Source organism: Mandrillus leucophaeus, unplaced genomic scaffold (assembly GCF_000951045.1).
Source record: "Mandrillus leucophaeus isolate KB7577 unplaced genomic scaffold, Mleu.le_1.0 Scaffold926, whole genome shotgun sequence".
Classification (NCBI taxonomy): domain Eukaryota; kingdom Metazoa; phylum Chordata; class Mammalia; order Primates; family Cercopithecidae; genus Mandrillus; species Mandrillus leucophaeus.
The window spans coordinates 457,742-479,048 of NW_012110097.1; the positions used below are offsets into that span (position 1 = coordinate 457,742).

Here is a 21,307-nt window from a genome sequence, read left to right on the forward strand (position 1 = left end):
AGTGATGCTTACAACAAATGACAATACTTTTCCATTCTTTGTCATGACTATCCACTCTTCTAGACCTTATGAAAAAGTGCTTGTTGTATCACATTCAATGAGGAATCATTTTCCTCTGAAATGTTTCTTGATAATTCACTACTGGTGCCTTGTGAAATGAGAGTCTAAACCTGCAGACATCCTACACTGCCTCTGCAATTTAACCAGTGCCGAGCTCAGCAATGACATCAGAAACTAATTTCCGTTGTTTTTCCTAAGCTGTAAAGAGATCTTTCACCAGCGAGGGGAGCCATTGTGTTGGCAAAGGAGTTGTCCTAAATACTGTTGTGTACTGCATTCCGCCACAGTTCTCCATTTTCTGAAGACTGCCTTTCTTAACTGCTAGAAGATACTCATGTACTAAGAAAAAGAGATTTAATGTGGGTTAATTATAGTAGCTGTATGTTTAATATTGCTGTAAAGATATACTTTTTTCATACAATTATTGTTAATAATTTGAAGATGTTTATTGCATTCTATTTTTGGTGGGAAAAAAAATGTAACATACATTTATTTAGCACGACATTGTGAAATACACAAAACATGTAACTGAGTAAGCAGGAATTTTCTATTCCTAGTCCATTTCTGAGGACTAAATCATGAACTGCTTCCAATGTAATTAAATATTTCTTGCAATAGTTGGGCACCAAGTTTAAGATTTATTAATTTTCTCCTCTCAGTATAGGCAGCAATTCACCATTTTCTTTCAGTTCCTAAAAATGAAAAACAACAATAATAATATGTATATGCATATATAAAAAGATGGAAACATCTAAACAATCACAGCTTGTATGTATATCTGAGAACCAAAAGAAACACTTATTGGATTAAAACTCCAGTCTTTTAACACTCTCAAACTAAATGTACCATAAAACCTGAATACACTATCAGGTTAAAAAAATAACAAGGTATTCTTGGCCAAGTGTGGTGGCTCACAAATGTAATCCCAGCATTTTGGGAGGCCGAGACAAGCAGATCACTTGAGGCCAGGAGTTCAAGACCAGCCTGACCAACATGGTGAAATCTGTCTCTTAAAAAATAAATAAATAAGGCTGGACACAGTGGCTCATGCCTGTAATCCCAGCACTTTGGGAGGTCGAGGTGGGCAGATCACCTGAGGTCAGGAGTTCAAGAACAGCCCGGCCAACATGGTGAAATCCTGTCCCTACTAAAAATACAAAAATTAGCCGGGCATGGTGGCGGGTGCCTGTAATCCCAGCTACTCAGGAGGCTGAGACAGGGAGAACCTCTTGAACCTGGGAAGCAAAGGTTGTAGTGAGCCAAGATCATGCAATTGCACTCCAGCCTGGGCTAGAGCGAGACTCCATCTCATTCATTCATTCATAAATAAATAAATAAATAAATGAAGTTAAGGTATCCTAAAACCAACAGATTGTTTAGTATTAGGAAATGGAGCAACCGGAGTCAATGAAGCCCCCTATTTAAACTACAGCAATAAATAAGGAAAATAAATCAAGTGACTTTCAAGGTTGAAGAATGAAGCAACATGGCTAGGCGCAATGGCTCACACCTATAATCCCAGCACTTTAAGAGGCCAAGGGGGCAGATCACTTGAAGTCAGGAGTTCAAGGCCAGCCTGGCCAACATGACAAAACCCATCTTTACTAAAAACACAAAAATTAGCCAGGTGGGTGTGGTGGCATGTGCCTGTAATTCTAGCTACTTAAGAGGCTGAGGCATGAAAATTGCTTGAACCCAGGAGGTGGAGGGTGCAGTGACCCAAGAGCCAAGATCACCCCACTGCACTCCAGCCTGGGTGACAGAGTGAGACTCTGTCTCCAAAAAAAACAAAAAACAAACAAACAGAAAAAGCAGTGTGACGTTAAAAGCCTACTCAAATCTGATGCTTGTTCCCCTCCCGTTCTTCCACTCACAGAGAGGAAACAGGCTTTGCTATTGAAACCCAACCTGGCAATACATCTCTGTCTCAGGAAAAGCAGAAACCATCAAAAAGACCTAACAATTCAGAAACACACATGGCATCAAAAGAGCTACCACTAGATTGACTGGAACTGCAGTACAGGCACCATGCTCCTTGTGCCTGTTTTTCAGATTTAAAATCTGGAGTATAGACCCCAAGTTTGAAAGGAGAGGCATGATAAATAAAATTTTCTGGTTTAAACAAACATTTAATATGATATAACATCTCAGGTTATCACTGAGCAGTGTAAACATCAATCAATAAAACCATTAAAATCCGTATGACTTCCTCTCTGGATGAAATTCAAATAGGAATGATGCTGTCACACAAAACCCAGACGGCTTTGTCATGTCTAGGGATCTTCTTCTACTATTCAACGAGCAGACACCCTGCCGCTCCAAGGGACCGAGCAGGACTTTTCTGAGCACACGCTCAAGGAGGCAGAGAGAGGACCATGCAGCTGAGTGGGCAAGGGCAGGTGGCCCTCAGGTGGATCTGGACTCAATGGATTACTAGTGATGGGATGGTTGACAACTCACTTGACCTCTCCATGTCTCTGTTTCCTCACTCTTCTACTGACAGAAGAATTCTGCTCTCTGAGGCTGCTTGGGAGATTACGTGAAGCAGCCTCTTAAAGCACCAAAGCAGTGTGCCTGGAACACTGGGAGTACGCCAAATAAGGAAGTCCTCACCATCCTCACTGCTGTTAATGTGAGTCAGCAGGTGAAACATCTAAACCTAACCAAACCAAATCTTCTAAATCTCTCTCAACAAACTGTGTTAAGTACAAACATTCTGCAACAGCAGCAGTGAACCGTTTACTCTTCAGAGGCAGTAACAACTCACAATTTTCTCAGGACACTAGATTGGCTGAGTAACGAAATCATTATTCAGTCACTCATTCAACAAAACAAATGCTCATTGCTCCAAAGAGGCCAGCCAGATTAGACCATTTCAAACATCTTTTAATTGAACTGAACATGAAGAACTGCATTCTGCAAGAAACAGATCAAAATGGCATCGAAAGAGCTATTCCATGTATCTTCTCAAGGAAAAACGTTAACAATATCACACATTTCAAATGTGTATGTTCTTAGCAGGTGAACATAAAAAAATCATATAACACTCTGTTATATAACTAAAAAGAAGTTATCCACGCAGCTTAGCTTTAGAATTAAATGAGATTTATTGATTGTATCTTCCCAAGAGTTACCAATGGCTAAGGTACAGGCTATAAAACATTCAGACAAGAACAGGCTCAAGAGTATTTGGGGTGTGAGTACTGTTTGTGTCTTACAAAAATAAGATTTTATATATATATATATATATATAGAGAGAGAGAGAGAGAGAGAGAGAGAGAGACAAAGGGAGGGAGGGAGGGAACGGGAGGAGAAACAAATGCAGATCTGTTTTTGCTGCTTCAGGGCTATACAAGAGCTATATATAGTCTTAAACATTTTTTCCTCCAGAAGTGAGACCGTTCCCCAGGAAAAATGTCTCACTGGCTTGTTGAAGAAGTATGAGATCAAACCTGGAACTCACAGGAAACAAAAGAGGCCACCACAGGACAAAAACAGCCTCTGCAGTCAATGGAGCTCAAGCTTTGTTTCTATAAAACATATTGGTCCAAAGTGCTGATGTCATTTCAGTGGTACACTAGTGCTTCACTTTACAAAAGCATGTGTTAAAAACTTTTATTTTGGCCGGGCGCGGTGGCTCACGCCTGTAATCCCAGCACTTTGGGAGGCCAAGGCGGGCGGATCACCTGAGGTCAGCAGTTCAAGACCAGCGTGGTCAACATGGTGAAACCCCATCTCTACTAACAATAGAAAAATTAGTGGGGCGTGGTGGTGTGCGCCTGTAATCCCAGCTGCTCGGGAGGCTGAGGCAGGAGAACAACATGAACCTGGCAGGCAAAGGCTGCAGTGAGCCAAGATTGCACCATTGCACTCCAGCGGGGCAACAAGAGTGAAATTCCATCTCAAAAAAAAAAAAAAAGATTTACAACATAACTAGAAGTAGTACTACTTGCTATTTGTTTTCCACATAAAAAGTCGGAAGATCTGACCTCACAGAAAATTCTCTAATGGACTGAGGCAAGAGGAAGGTCTGAGGGCAGTCGGCAGCCCACCTTTTGGGGCAGTTTTGTTCTTGTCCCCGAGCAGAACCTGGCATTCCTGCCCAACATTCCTGTCTAGCTCCTCTCTATACCCACCCGGCTACCACCCTCCTCGATACCACCATGCCCACAGTGGGCCTGGGGTGCAGTGGGGCCTGTGGGTAGATATTAAAGCTACAGCTTCTGTTTACTGTTTTGGGCTAATCAAAGAGCTATGGAGCACACAGGTGCTAGTTGGTGGGCCTGCCCTAAATTCTAGACATTAAATATGAGCAAAGTCATGTCCATTTAAAACTCAAGCAAGAAGTAAAGTCACTTATTCATCCAACAACCATTTACTGAACTCCTAAAATACACAAAGCATCAGGAAGGACCCAAGATACATAAGAAATGGTGTCTTCTCTAAAACACTTACAATCTAACAGATAACAGATTTCCAAACATCTGAAAACCAAAAAGCGACCTACATTTTTTCTCTCGGGGGACCAGGGGCAGTGATCTTCAGCCTCTGTGGCAAGGATGGGCAGCATTGGGCCATAGGCCTCACACTGCTGTCAGTCCATGCACCCAAGGGCAGGTGAGTAAGGCAAGAAAAAATAATTTGTTGGCTGGGAGCTGAAGCAGGATCTCACAAGGACCCTGAGTGGCAGGTAAGATCACCCCACAGAAAGGGGATGAAATGGCTAGTTCAGGTGTGGAAGTAAGAACCGGCTGCCAGGTGGGGACAGTGAGAATGGCAGGGTACTTATGCACACAGAAACGGTGATACTGGTCTAGAAATGCCTGAGAGTCAGGCTGGAAACAGGAGTCAAAAACAACTCTCAAGTTTCCATTCAATATGAAATCATTTTTAAACACACCAAAGTCTTCTCCGTTCTTTAGAAGAGCAGAAGAACTGACTTACCTTCACGATATCCAATCCTCCCACCAGCTCCCCTTTCACATACAGCTGAGGGTACGTTGGCCAATTTGAGTAGGCTTTTAATCCTTGCCGAACCTAAAGAAACAACAGGAGTCCGGAAACCATCCTGTCAGGCCCTTATGATTAAAGCTAAGACAAAGGTGAAACATCAGACACAGAACTTACTTCTTCATCCTCCAATATATCGAATGTTTCATATTCAACACTGGAAAAAAGAGAAGACATTTTAACTGGAAATACAGTTAAATCAAATTGTAAAACCTCTATGCATTTGATGTTTTTAAAATAATCAAGAAAACTATTTGGTTGCTAACAAAATGTACTACAGACCAATGGAAATGATTTTACTTCTTAATCTGTCTGGTACTACACAGAATTAGTCATTCCAAGATACGACTTTATCTAGATTTTTCTCCGGACAATATTGGGTTAGACCAGGGATGGGGAAACGTCTTCTTAAAGAGTGAGACAGTAAACACTTCAGGCTTTAGAGGCCAGTCTCTGTTTTAACTGCTCAGTTCTGCTGGGCAGCACAAAAGCAGCCACAGACAACATATAAATGAAGGGATGTGGCTATGTGCCAATATAAATTTATTTACAAAAATGGGCAGCCACCTGCAACTTGCCAACCCCTGGGTCAGACCCACATCCCCATCTGCACAAGCCTTCATTAACTGAACACTCTCATCCACTTCTAATATCTAATCCACCCCCGGCTGTTGCTTCTTAACCTCCTGGAAGCTGCCCGTGGAGCAGGAAGTAGTAGTGCTCGTGGACGGAGGCTGGAGGGCTCAGCAGCCAGATGACAACCACGCTGCCAGTTCCCTCCACCTTAGCAGGAGACATGCTTTCCACACTTAAACTTATTTCAGAGAGGGCGCTGTTTTTAATGTACAAAAGGCCAATGAAAGCTTTGTGGCTTTATGCCGTACAATGAACATTACTCGTACAAAGAAAAATCACTGCATGAATGTCCAACTGTATCTACTCAGAGTGATTTCACCGTTAGGTGGTCAGGTATTAGCAAGCATGTATGCCTAAATCCTTGCAGGGTGCCTGAGGGTACAGGTGCAATTCCCAAAGGTGGTCAAAGAAAATGCTACATGTAAAAAAAATCTAGACTTTCCATAAAACTGAAACCATCACAGGGAAATCTTGTTTATTGAGCAAAAAAGTTCCCACGGAAACTGTCTATGGGGCAGGGAACAGTAAAAAAAAAAAAAAAAAAAAAAAAAAACTAAATGACAGGATAAATCAGAAGCAATTACCAAAAAAGGAATGTTTGAAAGAAGAGCAAAAAAGGACCCCAATGTAAACCTAATGTTTTTTTAAAAACCCAATGTAAGTCTTTGTTCAAGCTGAACTAACCAAAGGTGGCAGATCTCTTAATACTGTGATAAAAACAATGAGTTATAAAACTATTCATAAAGGATCCAGGAAGCAGTGGGCCCAAGTGTATGTATGTGGAGTCCTAACAGCCAATACACTTCCTCCTAAGAGTTATTCATAAAGGGTACCTTTCAAACCTCAATATATACTTGGTTCTCAGCCACTCATGCATGTGTATTTTGGCTACTAAAGGAAAAGATAAGAAATGAGAAAAAGTAAAAAGGAGTTTTCTCCACATACTTTGACTCCAAACAAGAGCATGGTCTGTTCACATTAAAAGAAGCTGAGGTCCTGGATGGCCTCACTCATCCTAGAGCCAATCATGCTTAGCAAGTCCGGAGCTGGGAGTCATTCTCTCCCAAAGTAGCCTCCTGCTCTCTAAGACAACAGGGTGCTTTCAATACAATGGAGATCAGACAGATATGGGACAGAAAGCCAAGTTACCAAGATGTTCCACCACAGACATGAGCTGGGTCAGGCCCAGTGTGTCGGCTCAGAAGACACCTGAGGAACCTGGTGCTGCTTAGGCAGGGATGGACTGTGTGTGTCTCACTGTGGGGCTGCAGGGAGGGTTGACAAAGAAAAAGCAAAATGACCAAAAAACAAGCCAGCCCCCACTGTATGGCCCAGGGCAGGAGTGAAGAAAGGAACAGGCTGGAAGTTACCATCACAATACACTCACTGTACTTGCCTCTATAAAATGTCATAATAATCTGAAGAAAACAACATCTTTTTTTTTTTTTTTGAGACAGAGTCTCACTGTCACCCAAGTGGGAGTGCAGTGGCTTGGCTTCAGCTCACCGAAATCCACCTCCTGGGCTCAAGTGATTCTCCCAGCCTCGGCCTCCTGAGTGGCTGGGATTATAGGCGTGTAGGCATGTGCCACCACACCCAGCTAATTTTTGTATTTTTAGTAGAGGCGGGGTTTCTCCATGTTCACCAGGCTGGTCTTGAACTCCTGACCTCAAGTGATCAGCCCACCTCGGCCTCCCAAAGTGCTGGGATTACGGGTGTGAGCCACTGTGCCTGGCCCCATATTATTTTTATGTCCCTGAAATTGTATTCAGCATGTGTGCTATTCAACTGACGATTTTCAATAGATCTTTGAAGTATATCAAAGATTATTTGAAAGTAATTTATTTAAAGTTACAGTTAGAATATATGATTTTTAAAAGATGCAATTATGAAATAATGAGAAATAAACAAAAATATTTGACAAACCCTACAGAACATGTGCTATATATCTCCAAATAAGTGCTTTTGTTTTTAACCACAAAAATCAATGGCAGTGTTCTTACCTGACAGCTTCACCACTGAGCACATTAAAACTAGGAGCACTGCAATTTAACTTGCATTACACCTCTCAGATCCAGGTAATGGACCTTAATATGCACCCCTCAGCTTTTTGTATTATTTAGCAACTAGGATATTTGAGAAAAATTAAAAACTACCTATAATATGTTCTCCCTGAAATATATTTATGCATGGTGAGGACTCAGTTACACATCCTCCTCTGGGAAAGTAGACAAATAGTTATTCCAAAGGTTGCCTAAGGACCTCCTTTATGTTACTAATAGGTTGACACTAGCCAGAAAATACTATTTTGGTCTAAGTTAAGGCATTCATAAAATTATACAGCAAAAATAATGAAAAGATACAAATATTTATGGATATAGACATTACAACTGAGAAGCACCAGTGGCAGAACGGAAAAGTTGAAATATTTTTTTCTTTTTTTTGAGACAGGGTCTTGCTCTGTCACCCAGGCTGAGTGCAGTGGTGCAATCACGGCTCACTACAGCCTCACCCTCCAAGACTCCAGTGATCCTACCACCTCAGTCTCTCAAGCAGCTGGGACCACAGACGTATGCGACCATGCCTGGCTTATTTTTTTATTTTTTGTGGAGAAGGGGTCTCACTATGTTGTCCAGGCTGGTCTCAAACACCTGGGCTCAAGCAATCTTCCTGTCTCAGCCTTCCAAAGTGCTAGGATTATAGACGTGAGCTACTACGCCTGGCCAGGTTGGAATTTTTTGGGTTTTGTTTTTTTTTTTTTTGAGTTTTAAAAGTTTAACTTTATTTTTTTTACTAAGGTCCAGAAATTTCTGTAAGACAAGTACATTAATGAAATGTTTCCAAAGAAATACTGAACAATATACACTCTAGTTTGCTGAGGGGTCCAGCTCAAAAGTTCAAACCTAATTCTTGTGCAATAAAAATCAGCATGGATAGCAGATGATCTAGAATACACTGTGTTTTGAAATCCACAGCTGGTTTCATTTTTAACCATAATGAAAAACCAGTACTCCTATTCCATCAAATGTGTTTTATAAGCAATAATAAATTCAGATCCACTGTATTATGCAACACACATCTTTGGAAAGCAACATCAACAGTGAGATCAGATCAGTAGAAATATACACAATGAAAAGAAATACACAAAGTACTGTAGTTTTATTAAAAACTACTACTTGAGAAAGAAATCTTTCCACAAATAGCATACAACTGTAGAATGATGAAAGGATTTGGGAAAGCTTTACGAAAGCTTAATTCCAATTCTATCTTCCTGAGAGTGGTGGCAAAGGGTATTTCCTTCCTTCTCTGGGACATCTGAAAACAACATTTACATACCCAGTACTATTTAGTATTTCCAGAATTTGTTTGCTGAATCCACATTTTGCTTCCTAGATGAAAAAAAAATTTGTAAAGATTACATTTTTTATATGACCCAAGCAGCACGGTTGTACCTAAAACTCTGTCAACCAGCACAGCACTTGTCCATCGTGGTTGCCACTGCTTTCACTCAGCTAGCAGAGCTTCTGCTAATCCCTTCTTCAAGTACGAACCATCTGCACATCAACCCAGGCACACGTGACCCACAGACTTACTTTGGTTTGTAACCACTTGAGATGACATGTGTTTCAACAGTTTATAATCTCTGTGGTCAAAAAGTTCCTCTAAGTGAAACCTAGATTTTCTACAAAGATTTCAGTTCATTCTTCACTTCACTCATGCAAAATGATCTTAACTCACTTAGTCTTTTTGCAATGATTATGACAATTATTTTCCCATTTCCAACTGGACTCTGACTCCTTTTTTTTTTTTTTTTTTTTTTTTTGAGACGGAGTCTCACTCTGTCGCCCAGGCTGGAGTGCAATCTCGGCTCACTGCGACGTCCACTTCCCAGGTTCAAGCAATTCTCCTGCCTCAGCCTCCAGAGTAGCTGGGACTACAGGCGCACGCCACCACGCCCCGCTAACTTTTAGTATTTTTAGTAAAGATGGGGTTTCACCATGATGGCCAGGATGGTCTCGATCTCTTGACCTCAGGATCCACCTGCCTTGGCCTCCCAAAGTGCTGGGATTACAGGCATGAGCCACCACGCCCGGCCTCATTTATTTTTACATTACAGAATACTAACACTTTTTTGAGTTTATGAAAATCTTAAGCTTTTTTCATGCCACAGGACTCCAAATTCCAGCAATCTTGTGGAAAAGATACAGTACCATGTAAACATTTTAATAGCCCTAATAACACTGTTTCCAAAATGTATTAAAACTTTCTAGGTTTCCAGAAAAAAACAGTTTTGAGAATAAATATCCGCTTAAACAATTACCAAGAATAAGAAAAAAATGTCACTTTATCATTACTAGGAATTATTAACTTCCTCTATTGTTTCAATACACTGAAGCAAAACCAAAGAATTTAGGATCTAACCTAGTGATTCCAAAATGCTGAAATTTATATTAACATTTTATTTGTTACTGTTACTTTCATTACCTAATTATATTAACCAATTAGTTATGTTAACTAATTAGCTTCATTATACCAGTTATGTTAACTTACACACTAGTTATGGCAACCAGAGTCTGCCCTGTGAAGAAGTATTGAGTCCCTTTCCCAATGAGCAAAGTGGCAAAGTGGTTCTCTGTGTCACTTGCCCAGTGCATCTGGCTAACAAGTGAGGCAGTTTCTTTATTCCAACAGCCTCACCTTTCAAAGCTTTGGTATCTTTATCTCTAAAATAGGCCAAACTCTGTCCAACCCTGCCTACTTCAACAACTGATTGAGAATTAAATAGAGGTTCAATTGCTATGAAAACTACAAAATATGGTATAAATGTGTATGGCTGGTTTCTGGAAATTACCACTCTGATCTCAATCTGAAAGAAAATTAGTTCTGCTCAAACTATTAGTGGAAGTAATCTATCAAACTTGATATTCAAAATGACGCACAATCAATATGCACTTTCGTCAAAAAGCTACAAGAACCATCCCATTACAAATGAGAATTGCTGACCATTTCACTCATTCATCAAACACACACAGAGCACACCTGCTACAGCCAGGGTCTGCTCCTCCACTGTCACAAAAGGACGATCTAGGGGTGCAAACCCAAGCACGACCAGGTTCCCTGAATTCAGGAAGTCCAGTGACTCAGCTGCACACTCCAGCAGTCCACAAACTCCAACAAAGGATAATGAAATAACAACTCATACAACCAGTAAAGTGTTAACAGTGTTGACCACGTTAGCTGACAAAGTTTGGCAGCAGAAAGAAATGCACCCCACTGAGATGTTGATGATAAAGTCAAGCAAAATGTAGATTACTTTGTTTGATCTCCGTAAGCACCAATTAAGGCCTGGATAACTTCCTGATACCGCTACAGCTTCATTAGCTAAAGCTAGGAAAAAGAGATTTAACTGTCCCCTTGTTGCAGATGTTAACATCAAAAGAAATTACAAATAAAACCATTTTTGAGTTCTTTACCTGTTTGTTTCCTTTCATAAAGAGCATCACAGAAGCTTTATTTGTCAGCACTTTGAGCCTAAAGAGAGAAAATTGATATAAAACGGCTCAGCTCAATTATGCAACACCACTTTTCCTCCGCTTCGTGAGTAACATGCATATTTGAGGGATGGCAGGATGACAGTTCACAGCTTTGAGTGGTATTAAACAAGCAAATGCGTTGACATTTTCCTTGATTTCATTCTCTCCCTAAGCCACTGTAAAACACAATATGGCTTTTAAGGCAAAGAATGTTCCTTCAAGTTGCAATTTAAGCCCATCAACTCACAGTAATAAAAAAATAATAATAATAACCAATTCAGTAAGGAATTGTTCAATAAGGGGCCTATATATTAAGCCCATCCAAAACTTCCAGAACTAGATCTTGTGAGCACCATCTTCCATCATGATGCTGCACACCACTGTACACGTGTAAAGCTCACAAGGCCAGACTGCAGGGTGACAGCGTTAAACCTCAGAACATCAACTAATGCCAGATGCTAAAATCAAACACTTTTATCTTAACATTATATTTTATACAGTCTTGCCAACATCATAATCTAATATGTTATCAGAAATTTTAATTATCTGTATACAGCCACAAGTTTAGTCACAAATCTCAGGAAAAGTCAGTGTTGGGACGACAGGTCACTAAAGAACCTAAGCTCCATGGGGTCACGCCACCATGTTCTCCCAATTCAAGGCTCAAAAATCTCCTTATAAACGAATCCCAAATGAAATGCATAAATCATGTACAAAGCTGTATCACTTACATTGCCAACTGAGTGGGATTAGCTCAAGTTCAGAAAAATATGAATGGATACAGGAATACGATGCTGACCCTGACAACCCAATAACTAACCCAGCCACCTGGATACAGGGAACCACAGCTCACAATGTACTGCCAAAATACACGTCACAAGTCCATGAACTCCACTTCCTGCACTCTGCTCACTAGGAGCCCTTTAAATTATTACTCATAATATGCTGAATTTTACTTTCTACATAATTCTAGCCAGTTACCTTTCAGTGTCCACAAGCACAGATTTAGAAACAGCACATTTAGGAAAACAAAGGTCCAATGGAGACAAGGCCATTAACAGCAGCAAGTGTACTCAGCAGAGAAGGAAAATCAACTGAACAGCGAATACAAGCATATAAAAAGCACAGCTGTCCTTGGAGAACACACAGCCTCCATGGGCCATGGGCATCACCAGGCTACAGGCAACAACCACACATGAAGACGCCCAGAGTCAACAAAGGGATGCGGAGCATCACTTTCTCACGAAGAACGCAGAAAATGGTACAAACCACAGGACAGAATGCAGTACTCAAAGATCAGCCTTACATATGTGGAATGGAGCATTATTTATAGAAATTATTAATTAACAACAGACAAATGAGGTATTTATTATTATTACACACTTTTAGAAATTCTCAAGATGTTACATGGCAAAAAAAAATTACCAAAGGAAGGTTTATCTTACAATCTCCAGCCCCAACTATGAATGGCTGATTGCTGATATAGTAAGTTCCTCTTTAAAGTTCTATATTAATTCACATTTACTGCAATAAAAATCCTATTAAGTTGCCTTATACACCAAAGCCCAACATTTCTGTAAGAGAACTTCTCCAAAAGCCAAGTGAGATCCTTGACAAAACAAATACATGTTTCACAGCCCCAAAACCTGCTCATGTAAGTTCTCGTGGTCTAGAAAGGCCATGAGAAGTGCCCAAAGCTTGTTGCGAGGTGATGAGCTTTTCACACTCACCACTTGTCACTCAGTGCTCTGGCGCTGGGGCAGCACCCGCAGCAGTCACCAAGGCTGCACCCAGGAAAACACGAGTGTGCTGAGGTTACGCCAAGGAGCAGTGACAAGACAACTGGACCCTGGCTCTGAAATGCAGAGAGGTAAGCAAAATTTGGTTGTTCCACAGAAACAATGACATTTCTATAAAAGCAAAGAAGATCCTCCACATGATCATTAAGTTGGTGCTAAAATTTCTCCAATCCAAATTAGATTTGCCAAAGTTTGCATGGCTAGTTTGACTAAACAATGAAATTATGACCTCTGGCATACAAATACCAAATCCTTGATTTCCACACAGAAAGAGCAATGCAAAACCTGAGGACTTTAAAATATTTTTAACATATTAAATGATAGACTATTTAAAACTTTCCAAAACACTTACCTTTCCTCTAATTTGGGAGCTTTGGGACAAATTGTATCTAGTTCTTCAGATGCTTCTAGCTCCTAAAATAAGCACACATGTCAGTTTTCTTAAAAAAAAATTATTATAACATAAATCTCCTTGATCACACCATAACACAACTTATTGATCAATCAACTAATCAGAAATACTGTGTATTCATTACAGGTTCTTATTAGTAAATATAGATTCATAAGAAATTTGTATCTTAGATTTATCACTGTAAAAAGTATGCTCTAAATGGAATTTATTTACAAAGCACAGACTTCTCAATTCTAACCTTAATTATATCAAGTCCTCCTATGAGCTCTCCAGAAACATAGAGCTGAGGATAAGTAGGCCAATTGGAATAGGCTTTGAGTCCCTGTCGAACCTCTTCATCTGAGAAGATATCAAAACTGCTAAACTGAATATTATGTTTGTGAAGAATTTCCACCATCTGCTTGCTGAAACCTGTACACAAAAGAAGAAAATAAAGCACTTAGCTTCTCTCTCTCGAAACACATACACATGATAATACATTAGTTCAGCATACATATCATCTAATGGACATAGACGCCTGCCTTATTTTGCTGGTGATTTAATTAGCATGGCTGAATAGTATACAAACAGAAAATAAATTCCTGGAACCCCTTATTTGGCCTTGAACCATATCACACACTCAGATATGACTTAACTTTTTGACACAACTGTGAGTATTAAAAAAAAAAAAAAAGTAGTATGTATATTTATTAAAGTTACTCTTCAATATCATGGACATTTTTTGTCACAGAAGAAATAGCACTAGCCAAAAAGCAGAGACCTGAGGGTGATGGTGCATACCCATAATCCCAGAGGCTGGGGAGACTTGAGGTAAGAGGATCACTTGAGACCAGAAGTCTGAGGTTGGAGCAAGCTATGAGATTGTCACTGCACTCCAGCCTCCAGTTTGAGTGATAGAGCGAGACCCTGTCTTTAAAAAAAACCAGAAATCTGAATCTGACACCTGCTCCCTCCACCCACCAAGGTGACACATGATGAGGCCATAGGTGGCCTCCGCTCAGCACTTTCCTAGTAATCAGGAGACTGACCTGACGCTCTGGACAGTCCCTCCCAGCCTTCCTGTTGTGAACCTGTAAGAATCAATTCTGGGCAGAGGAAAAAAATTCTACAATTGTTATTTTTAACTACTACTTGACTATACTAAAAACCCAATGCTGTTTCGTTTCTACTGCCATTTTACTACTTCCTGAGTTCCCACTTCGATAGTTCTCAATCTTCACTGTCTCTAAGTAGGATAAATTAAAAATCAAGAAGGCATGTGTTCTCCTGCAGTCTGAAATACACACAGTACATTGAATTTTAAAGCTATCTTCTCTGTTGTTATATATGAACCATCAATAGATTGACGGTATTCTTTCTCATCTCATAACTTGACAGTTTCTTTTTTAAAACTATTTACATTCCCTAAAGTATGTAATGTAATTTTTTTTACTACACTATAGTGACAATTTTATGTTCCATGATTTTATTATACTTTTGTGACACATTTTTATTCTGTACTTTTTTGACATCATCTTATTATGACATTAGAACTGAAGAATAAGAGTGTGAATATCAGTCTTTTATAAACCTATTAGCCTAGTCTGGAAAAAAAAAAGTATTTTTCTTTCCATAAGCTAATTCTTCTCCATTGTTCCCAATACTTTGTAGGGCCCTACTCTTTCACGCCTCATTCTTCTTCTCAAACACAGTTATAATTCACTGGAAAAGAACCTATTCTTCAGATTCAAACTTTCTAAAAGACTTAGCAGTATCAGCAATTGTTTTTAAATAAAATCAAACCATAAAATTCAATATAAGATTAATTGCAAGAAAGGGTTTTACTGATGTCAACCAAAATCATATTTACCATTAAAACATGGATCTACAAGTGAGCTCCAAACATTTTCCAAATCTGCAGTTTATTGAGATGAAGCACTAGTATTTATTTGTATAGCATGTAAGTTGCTTTTCCTACATCGGAAGTGTGAAGTTCATGTACAGCCTGAAGTAAAACACTGATTCTGAAATTTTTTTATTCATCTGGGAGTTCATTAGTAAACAGCTAACGGCTGATTGCTGATGGTTATTCTGTTGCCAATATATTAACTCATTTTTACTGTAACTGGCTGAGAAAAAGCTTTATTTTAGCTTTAGGCAATTACATGCAGACTAGAAAGATTGATTGGTAGTGTTTCATTTTTAAGGGTTAAAGTGGCAGACTAGAAATGTTATGCTTCAGGATAAGATGGCAAGAAGGCTTTATTCTAGTAACAAAATATTTACACACTTTTTTCTAAGAAAAATGCATGCATGCAATAAAAATATTTAAATGTAGAAAAGTAATGTTTAACTGCCACAGAATCCCCATTTCCACCCCCAGTCATTTCTACTCATGACATGAATAGGTGCCTAACACTGCATCTCATCACTACCTAACAATAAACCCTAAAAAACATCTTTGAAACCTGATTTTGTGGCTGATACTGATTTAAAAGTAAGAGCCAGGTTGGATGACTCTCACTGCAGGAGGAATATCTGACTATGACTTAAATACCTTTTGCTTTGCTAAAAGCTTTGTTAAAAGCTTTGTTAACTGAAATAGCTATAAGAATTCCCAAATAATTAACCTGCTCAAGGATTTAAGATTCTGTTTAAGATGACATATACCTCAGTGCTTCTGGAAACTCTTCCTAAAACAAGCATTTTCCTGTCTTCATGAAGATCACAGAATAAGGACAATCCAATTCTTTTCAACTGAGACCCTATTTACATGTCAGGCTCATAACACACCATACAATTCTGCAGGCAGAGCCCACGTGAAGGATAAGAAGATGGAGACATGACCTGTGCAGGAGCTGGGCTGAGTCCAATGGGGCTCCAGCAGAAACCCTAAAAATGGCTTTCAAGGTTTTCTAGATATAAAATTTAAATGTTATTCATTCATGTTTTTCTGATTAGCAGAAAGCAAGGTGGGGACCAACTAAACAGACATCGTTATACTCCACAGTGGAGTTCAGCGGTGTTAGCAGAGGCAGCACTTTCAAAGCTAATTTAGTGCAAAATAAGGAAAGAACAGCCACATGCGTGCTCACAAGATGAGACGGCCAGTGCTTTTATAAAGGGGGCTTTGCCTACACCCTTCTCTAAAATGCCAGCAGAAGAGCAAAAACAACGCTCCACTAAGCAGGCTCGGAAAGGAACAGCAGAGGGTCCAGGGGACTTACGTTCCCATAAGAAAACAGTTTAAAAATATTTTCCAATTAATCCTAAGTATTTTATTAAAGAACAGCAACATTCTTAAATCATCTATTTACTATGTAAGACAGAAAGACATGTAACAGAAAATATCAGGAAACAGAAAAACCCATTGAAAATGTAGTTATAAAAATTATACAGAAAACAAGTACTCTGAAAGAAGAAACTAACCATTCAATCATATGTATCTCAAAATATTTATTGTCTTGTATTAAATATCTATAACACCATGTTTTCAGATGGCTCTGAAATGTGTTTTGTTCTGTTTTGTTTTGTTTTGAGACGGAGTTTCACTCTGTCACCCAGACTAGAGTGCAGTGGCTCAATCTCGGCTCAATGCAACCTCTGCCTCCCAGGTTCAAGCGCTTCTTCTGCCTCAGTCTCCCAAGTGGCTGGAATTACAGCATGCCACCATGCCCAGCTAATTTCTGTATTTTAGTAGAGACAGCGTTTTGCCATGTTGGCCAGGCTGGTCTCAAACTCCTGATCTCAAGCGATCCGCCCACCTCAGCCTGTTGAAGTGCTGGGATTACAGGCGGGAGCCACCACGTCCAGCCCTGAACTATTTCAAAGTTTCTTTTTTATTCTATTATTTGTTCAGTCTTCCAAATGTCACTCCATTATAATAATATAAATATAATTTAAATAACATAAGTTTAACATAAATATAAAAATGCTAGTATATTCTAAATTCAGTTTAATAAAGTGAAAGGTAAGCAGAAAAATTATAATTTCTAAGTTTCTCTCTAATTTACTTGAATAATCATACAATATCTGCACTGAAAAGGCCCTCCAAGATTGGCTCCAACAGCCAGTCTTATTCCCAACAGCACTAGAAGGAATTAAAGGCATAAGGAGGGTACCTGACTTGTCTCCAAAGTTGCTAAGGCTGCAGGAGTGGGCCTGAGGCTCGCCTGGCATGACATCCAGTGTAGCACACTTCCCAGGACACCCTTCTCCTCTGAGCACCCCTTCCCCAAGCTTCAGTGTTGCCACCTGCCTTTTCATTAGTTTTATCATTCAGAAAAGACTGAGACTGCTGCTGTTCAACCCCAAAGGAGACAATACTGTAGAGATTTCACTGTAGGTGTGCTTCACCCACATTTCATAGCCAGTTCTACTGTACCTGAGATCTGAATGAAGGTGCTGAATACGATCCATTCGACTGAAGTGGTAAGTTCCCATTTAGTGGCTACCACTTAAGGTACAAGAAATGATTTTCATGTTTCATGGAAGAAGGTGAACGTGAACCATTTGCAACCCCCGTTAAAAACAAAACAACAAACGCAACAGAGACTATCTGTTGCTACCTTTAGTGTAGTACAGACTAAGTTAGCTTTGCAATACAGAAACAGCAGGCATTATGTGACACATAAATACCGGCAGTGAAATTTTTTAGGCAGAACTAAAAGATATTTTTAAGACAGAATTCACAGGCGGCTCACAACTGTAATCCCAGCACTTTGGGAGGCCGAGACAGGCGGATCACCTGAGGTCAGGAGTTCGACACCAGCCTGACCAACACAGACAAACCCTGTCTCTACTCAGAATACAAAAAAATTAGCCAGGCGAGCTGGCAGGCACCTGTAGTCCCAGCTACTCGGGAGGCTGAGACAGGAGAATCGCTTGACCCCTAGGAGATGTAGGTTGCGGCCCGCTGAGATCGCACCATTGCACTCCAACCTGGGCAACAAGAGCGAAACTCCGTCTCGAAAAAATAACAATTCATCATGAAACTTTAGTTTTAAAACTAGACATAATCATAACCTAATATGTAATTTAATAGCTCTACAGGGAAGAATTTAGAATCAAATTCACACTAGAAGCTTGGCTATCTTTATAAAGTCACTCTGGACATGCTGTAATCACATTAAGAGCATACTCAATGTTACTGCCCCATCTTAATAAAGTCCCTCCTGTGTAGTTGATACAAATACTCTTAGAGTCTCAACAGCATCATCAAATGGCATTAAATGCTCAATTATGCAGCATACTAATGTTGTACTAGGCACAGTAAAAAGAAAATAACATAAACCCAGTACCAGAGGGGTCAAATAACTCTAAAACTTACTTAAGGACAAAATTATAAGCATCCATGTGTACAGAAAATAAGAGTGACTACAGGCCAAGATTTCGGAATCTTTCCATTACTAGCAGCTATAAACTGGAAATGACAGCAATGCGGGAAGAGAATCATTAGACAGTGATGACGCAGGGGAGGCAAAAGCACACAGGGTGGACACAAAAACACTAAAATATTCCACAAATTTTTTAATTGCTGAATCTGAACTAGGTGAAAAACAGGAGGCTGCCAAGAAAGAAAAAATAACTGCTAACAGCAAAAGCAGCTAAACAGGCAAAAAAGACAGCAATACAGCAGTTGGAACCTAATCCTAACTCTGCTTACCAGGTGATCTTGGGCAAGTCACCTCTATCTTTGAGTCTGAGGACTTAAGTATAAAACAAAAATCTGAATTCGATGAGTTCCGAGACTCCTTTTGGTTCCAACATTCTGAGTCCATAATGCAAACTAATTCTTTTCTTTTCTTTTTTCTGAGACGGAGTCTCGCTCTGTCGCCCAGTGCAGTGGCGTGATCTCGGCTCAATGCAAGCTCCGCCCCCCGGGTTCACGTCATTCTCCTGCCTCAGCCTCCCGTGTAGCTGGGACTACAGGCGCCCGCCACCATGCCCGGCTAAATTTTTTTTTGTATTTTTAGTAGAGATGGGGTTTCACCGTGTTAGCTAGGATGGTCTCGATCTCCTGACCTTGTGATCCGCCTGTCTCAGTCTCCCAAAGTGCTGGGATTACAGGTGTGAGCCACCACGCCCGGCCTGCAAACTAATTCTTCTATAGTGTCACTGGGAGTTATAACCTTTCTGATTTTAAAGGTATGTGAACACAAGTATAAGATGTATAGTATAGCTTGGAAAGAGGATGCCCATCTCAACCATACCCTGTTCTGGGAAAGTACCCATTTTGTTTATATTATCTTAAAGGCAGCTTCTTACCACAGCGTGGTTCTTGAGGAGTTCCTTTCATAAACAGCATGCAGGGGGCAGCATGAGTCAATTTCTTCAAGCGAAGGTTGAGATCTTCTTTAAGATGTTCATTAGCGCTGGGTGGGAAGGAGCCACTAGATGCATGTCGCTGAACTTTTTTGGTCAACTCTGGGGCATGTGCACCATCTAATCGGTCGATTTTCTGAGAATTCTAAAGTTTAAAAAGGTATTTAGAATACATGCAGCATTCCATAATAATGACATTGTTCTAGCAAATTTTTAAAGGTGACAACAGTATTACTGGAGATGTAAAAAAAGAAACCCTCATTGCCAACTGCCTGCACTGCATCTCAATTTTAGAAATACATAATAATTTTTTTCTTTTCTTGGAAACACACAGAGAAAACACTGCAACATCTCAAAGTCAAATCAGGTCAGTCTAATATAATACAAAAAAGACCGCCCCCACACTGGCTGGGATGAATCTATTATTAAGTATAAATGAGGCATTTGGGGAACTACGATGACACCCATGGGTGCCCAGCACAGTTGTGCACCTGCTTCCTAAGACTCATTCATCAAACCAGAACCAGTCAGAGGTTCCATTATGTCCAGGCACATGCTCTGAACAACCAATTTAACCAACTCAGGGAACACTGGGGTTCCACAGCCACATATCTGAATTTTGATCAAGAAGCTCTTGATTCTGGCTGCTGGCCCTACACAGTCCATGTAAGATGTTGGCAAGCAGCTGGCATGGTCTTCTTTTTCAGCATGGGTGCAAAAATGAGACTATCAGAAGACAGGTGGAGGGCCAGAAACAGCCAAACACCTAATATTCGGGGATTAGGGAGAGGGTAAAGAAACAAAATAGGTAGCCCCATGGCACCCTACAAATGGACAATCTCTTGTACCACCTTTATCCTTACCTTAAAAAACAGAAAAGTGGGAACAGAGCTAATTTCATATTTTTCAGATACTTCAGGAACACCTTCAGCTTCCAACTTTAAAATAAAAGAATTCAAACTTGATTATTACAAGGTCCTTTTTCTCTACTTTGATATGTAAATCAGTTTCACATGCAATATTCCTTCAAGTAGTTGGCATTTTTAAAGAGTATGGTACAAAAGTTTATGACACATTTACATTTAAATGAGACTCACTGGGCTGGCATGTCATCCACTGAGTTTGCAGTGTCAAAACAGGTTCAGAGGTTTTTATTTTGTTGCACATTTCAAAAGATGCCTGGAGGCTGTGAATAAAATTTTTGGTGCACTAGTGACCTAGTAAATTTTCAATCATATGCAGCTACTACTATATTGAAATCCATAAATCACTGACCCCAGTTATGTCATGATTACAGTGCTTATTTTCTGCCCACAGCAATTCTTGCTGTTTGCTCTATTGACTAATTTCAAGAGGCAGTACATCATGACTGACAGTTGCAGCCTTCTGCAAATTATGAAGCAAAAAGGACTATTTTTTCAATAAACTATTGATGTCTGATAAATTTTGCTTTTAACTCCTGCAAGGCTGCTGGACACTAGGCAGATAACTTGCTAGCTTACTTGCTTCCAGTCTATTTACAATGTAAATGCCTTTTAAATAAGATGACTGCA

At 39.9% G+C, this 21,307-nt stretch overlaps 1 protein-coding gene across 1 annotated transcript in view; it reads right to left on the minus strand.

Annotated features, from left to right (window-relative positions):
• Nucleotides 1–21,307, minus strand: part of GLRX3 (glutaredoxin 3) — a 45,350-nt gene that overhangs the window by 10,354 nt on the left and 13,689 nt on the right. The window contains exons 2-10 of the mRNA XM_011970040.1: nucleotides 20,618–20,692; nucleotides 19,698–19,899; nucleotides 13,690–13,862; nucleotides 13,392–13,453; nucleotides 11,181–11,238; nucleotides 9,043–9,095; nucleotides 5,188–5,227; nucleotides 5,005–5,097; nucleotides 674–752 (exon numbers count right to left, since the gene is read on the minus strand). Coding sequence (XP_011825430.1) covers nucleotides 702–752; nucleotides 5,005–5,097; nucleotides 5,188–5,227; nucleotides 9,043–9,095; nucleotides 11,181–11,238; nucleotides 13,392–13,453; nucleotides 13,690–13,862; nucleotides 19,698–19,899; nucleotides 20,618–20,692 — 807 coding nt within the window. The 3' untranslated portion in view covers nucleotides 674–701. The remainder of the gene's footprint in view (nucleotides 1–673; nucleotides 753–5,004; nucleotides 5,098–5,187; nucleotides 5,228–9,042; nucleotides 9,096–11,180; nucleotides 11,239–13,391; nucleotides 13,454–13,689; nucleotides 13,863–19,697; nucleotides 19,900–20,617; nucleotides 20,693–21,307) is intronic.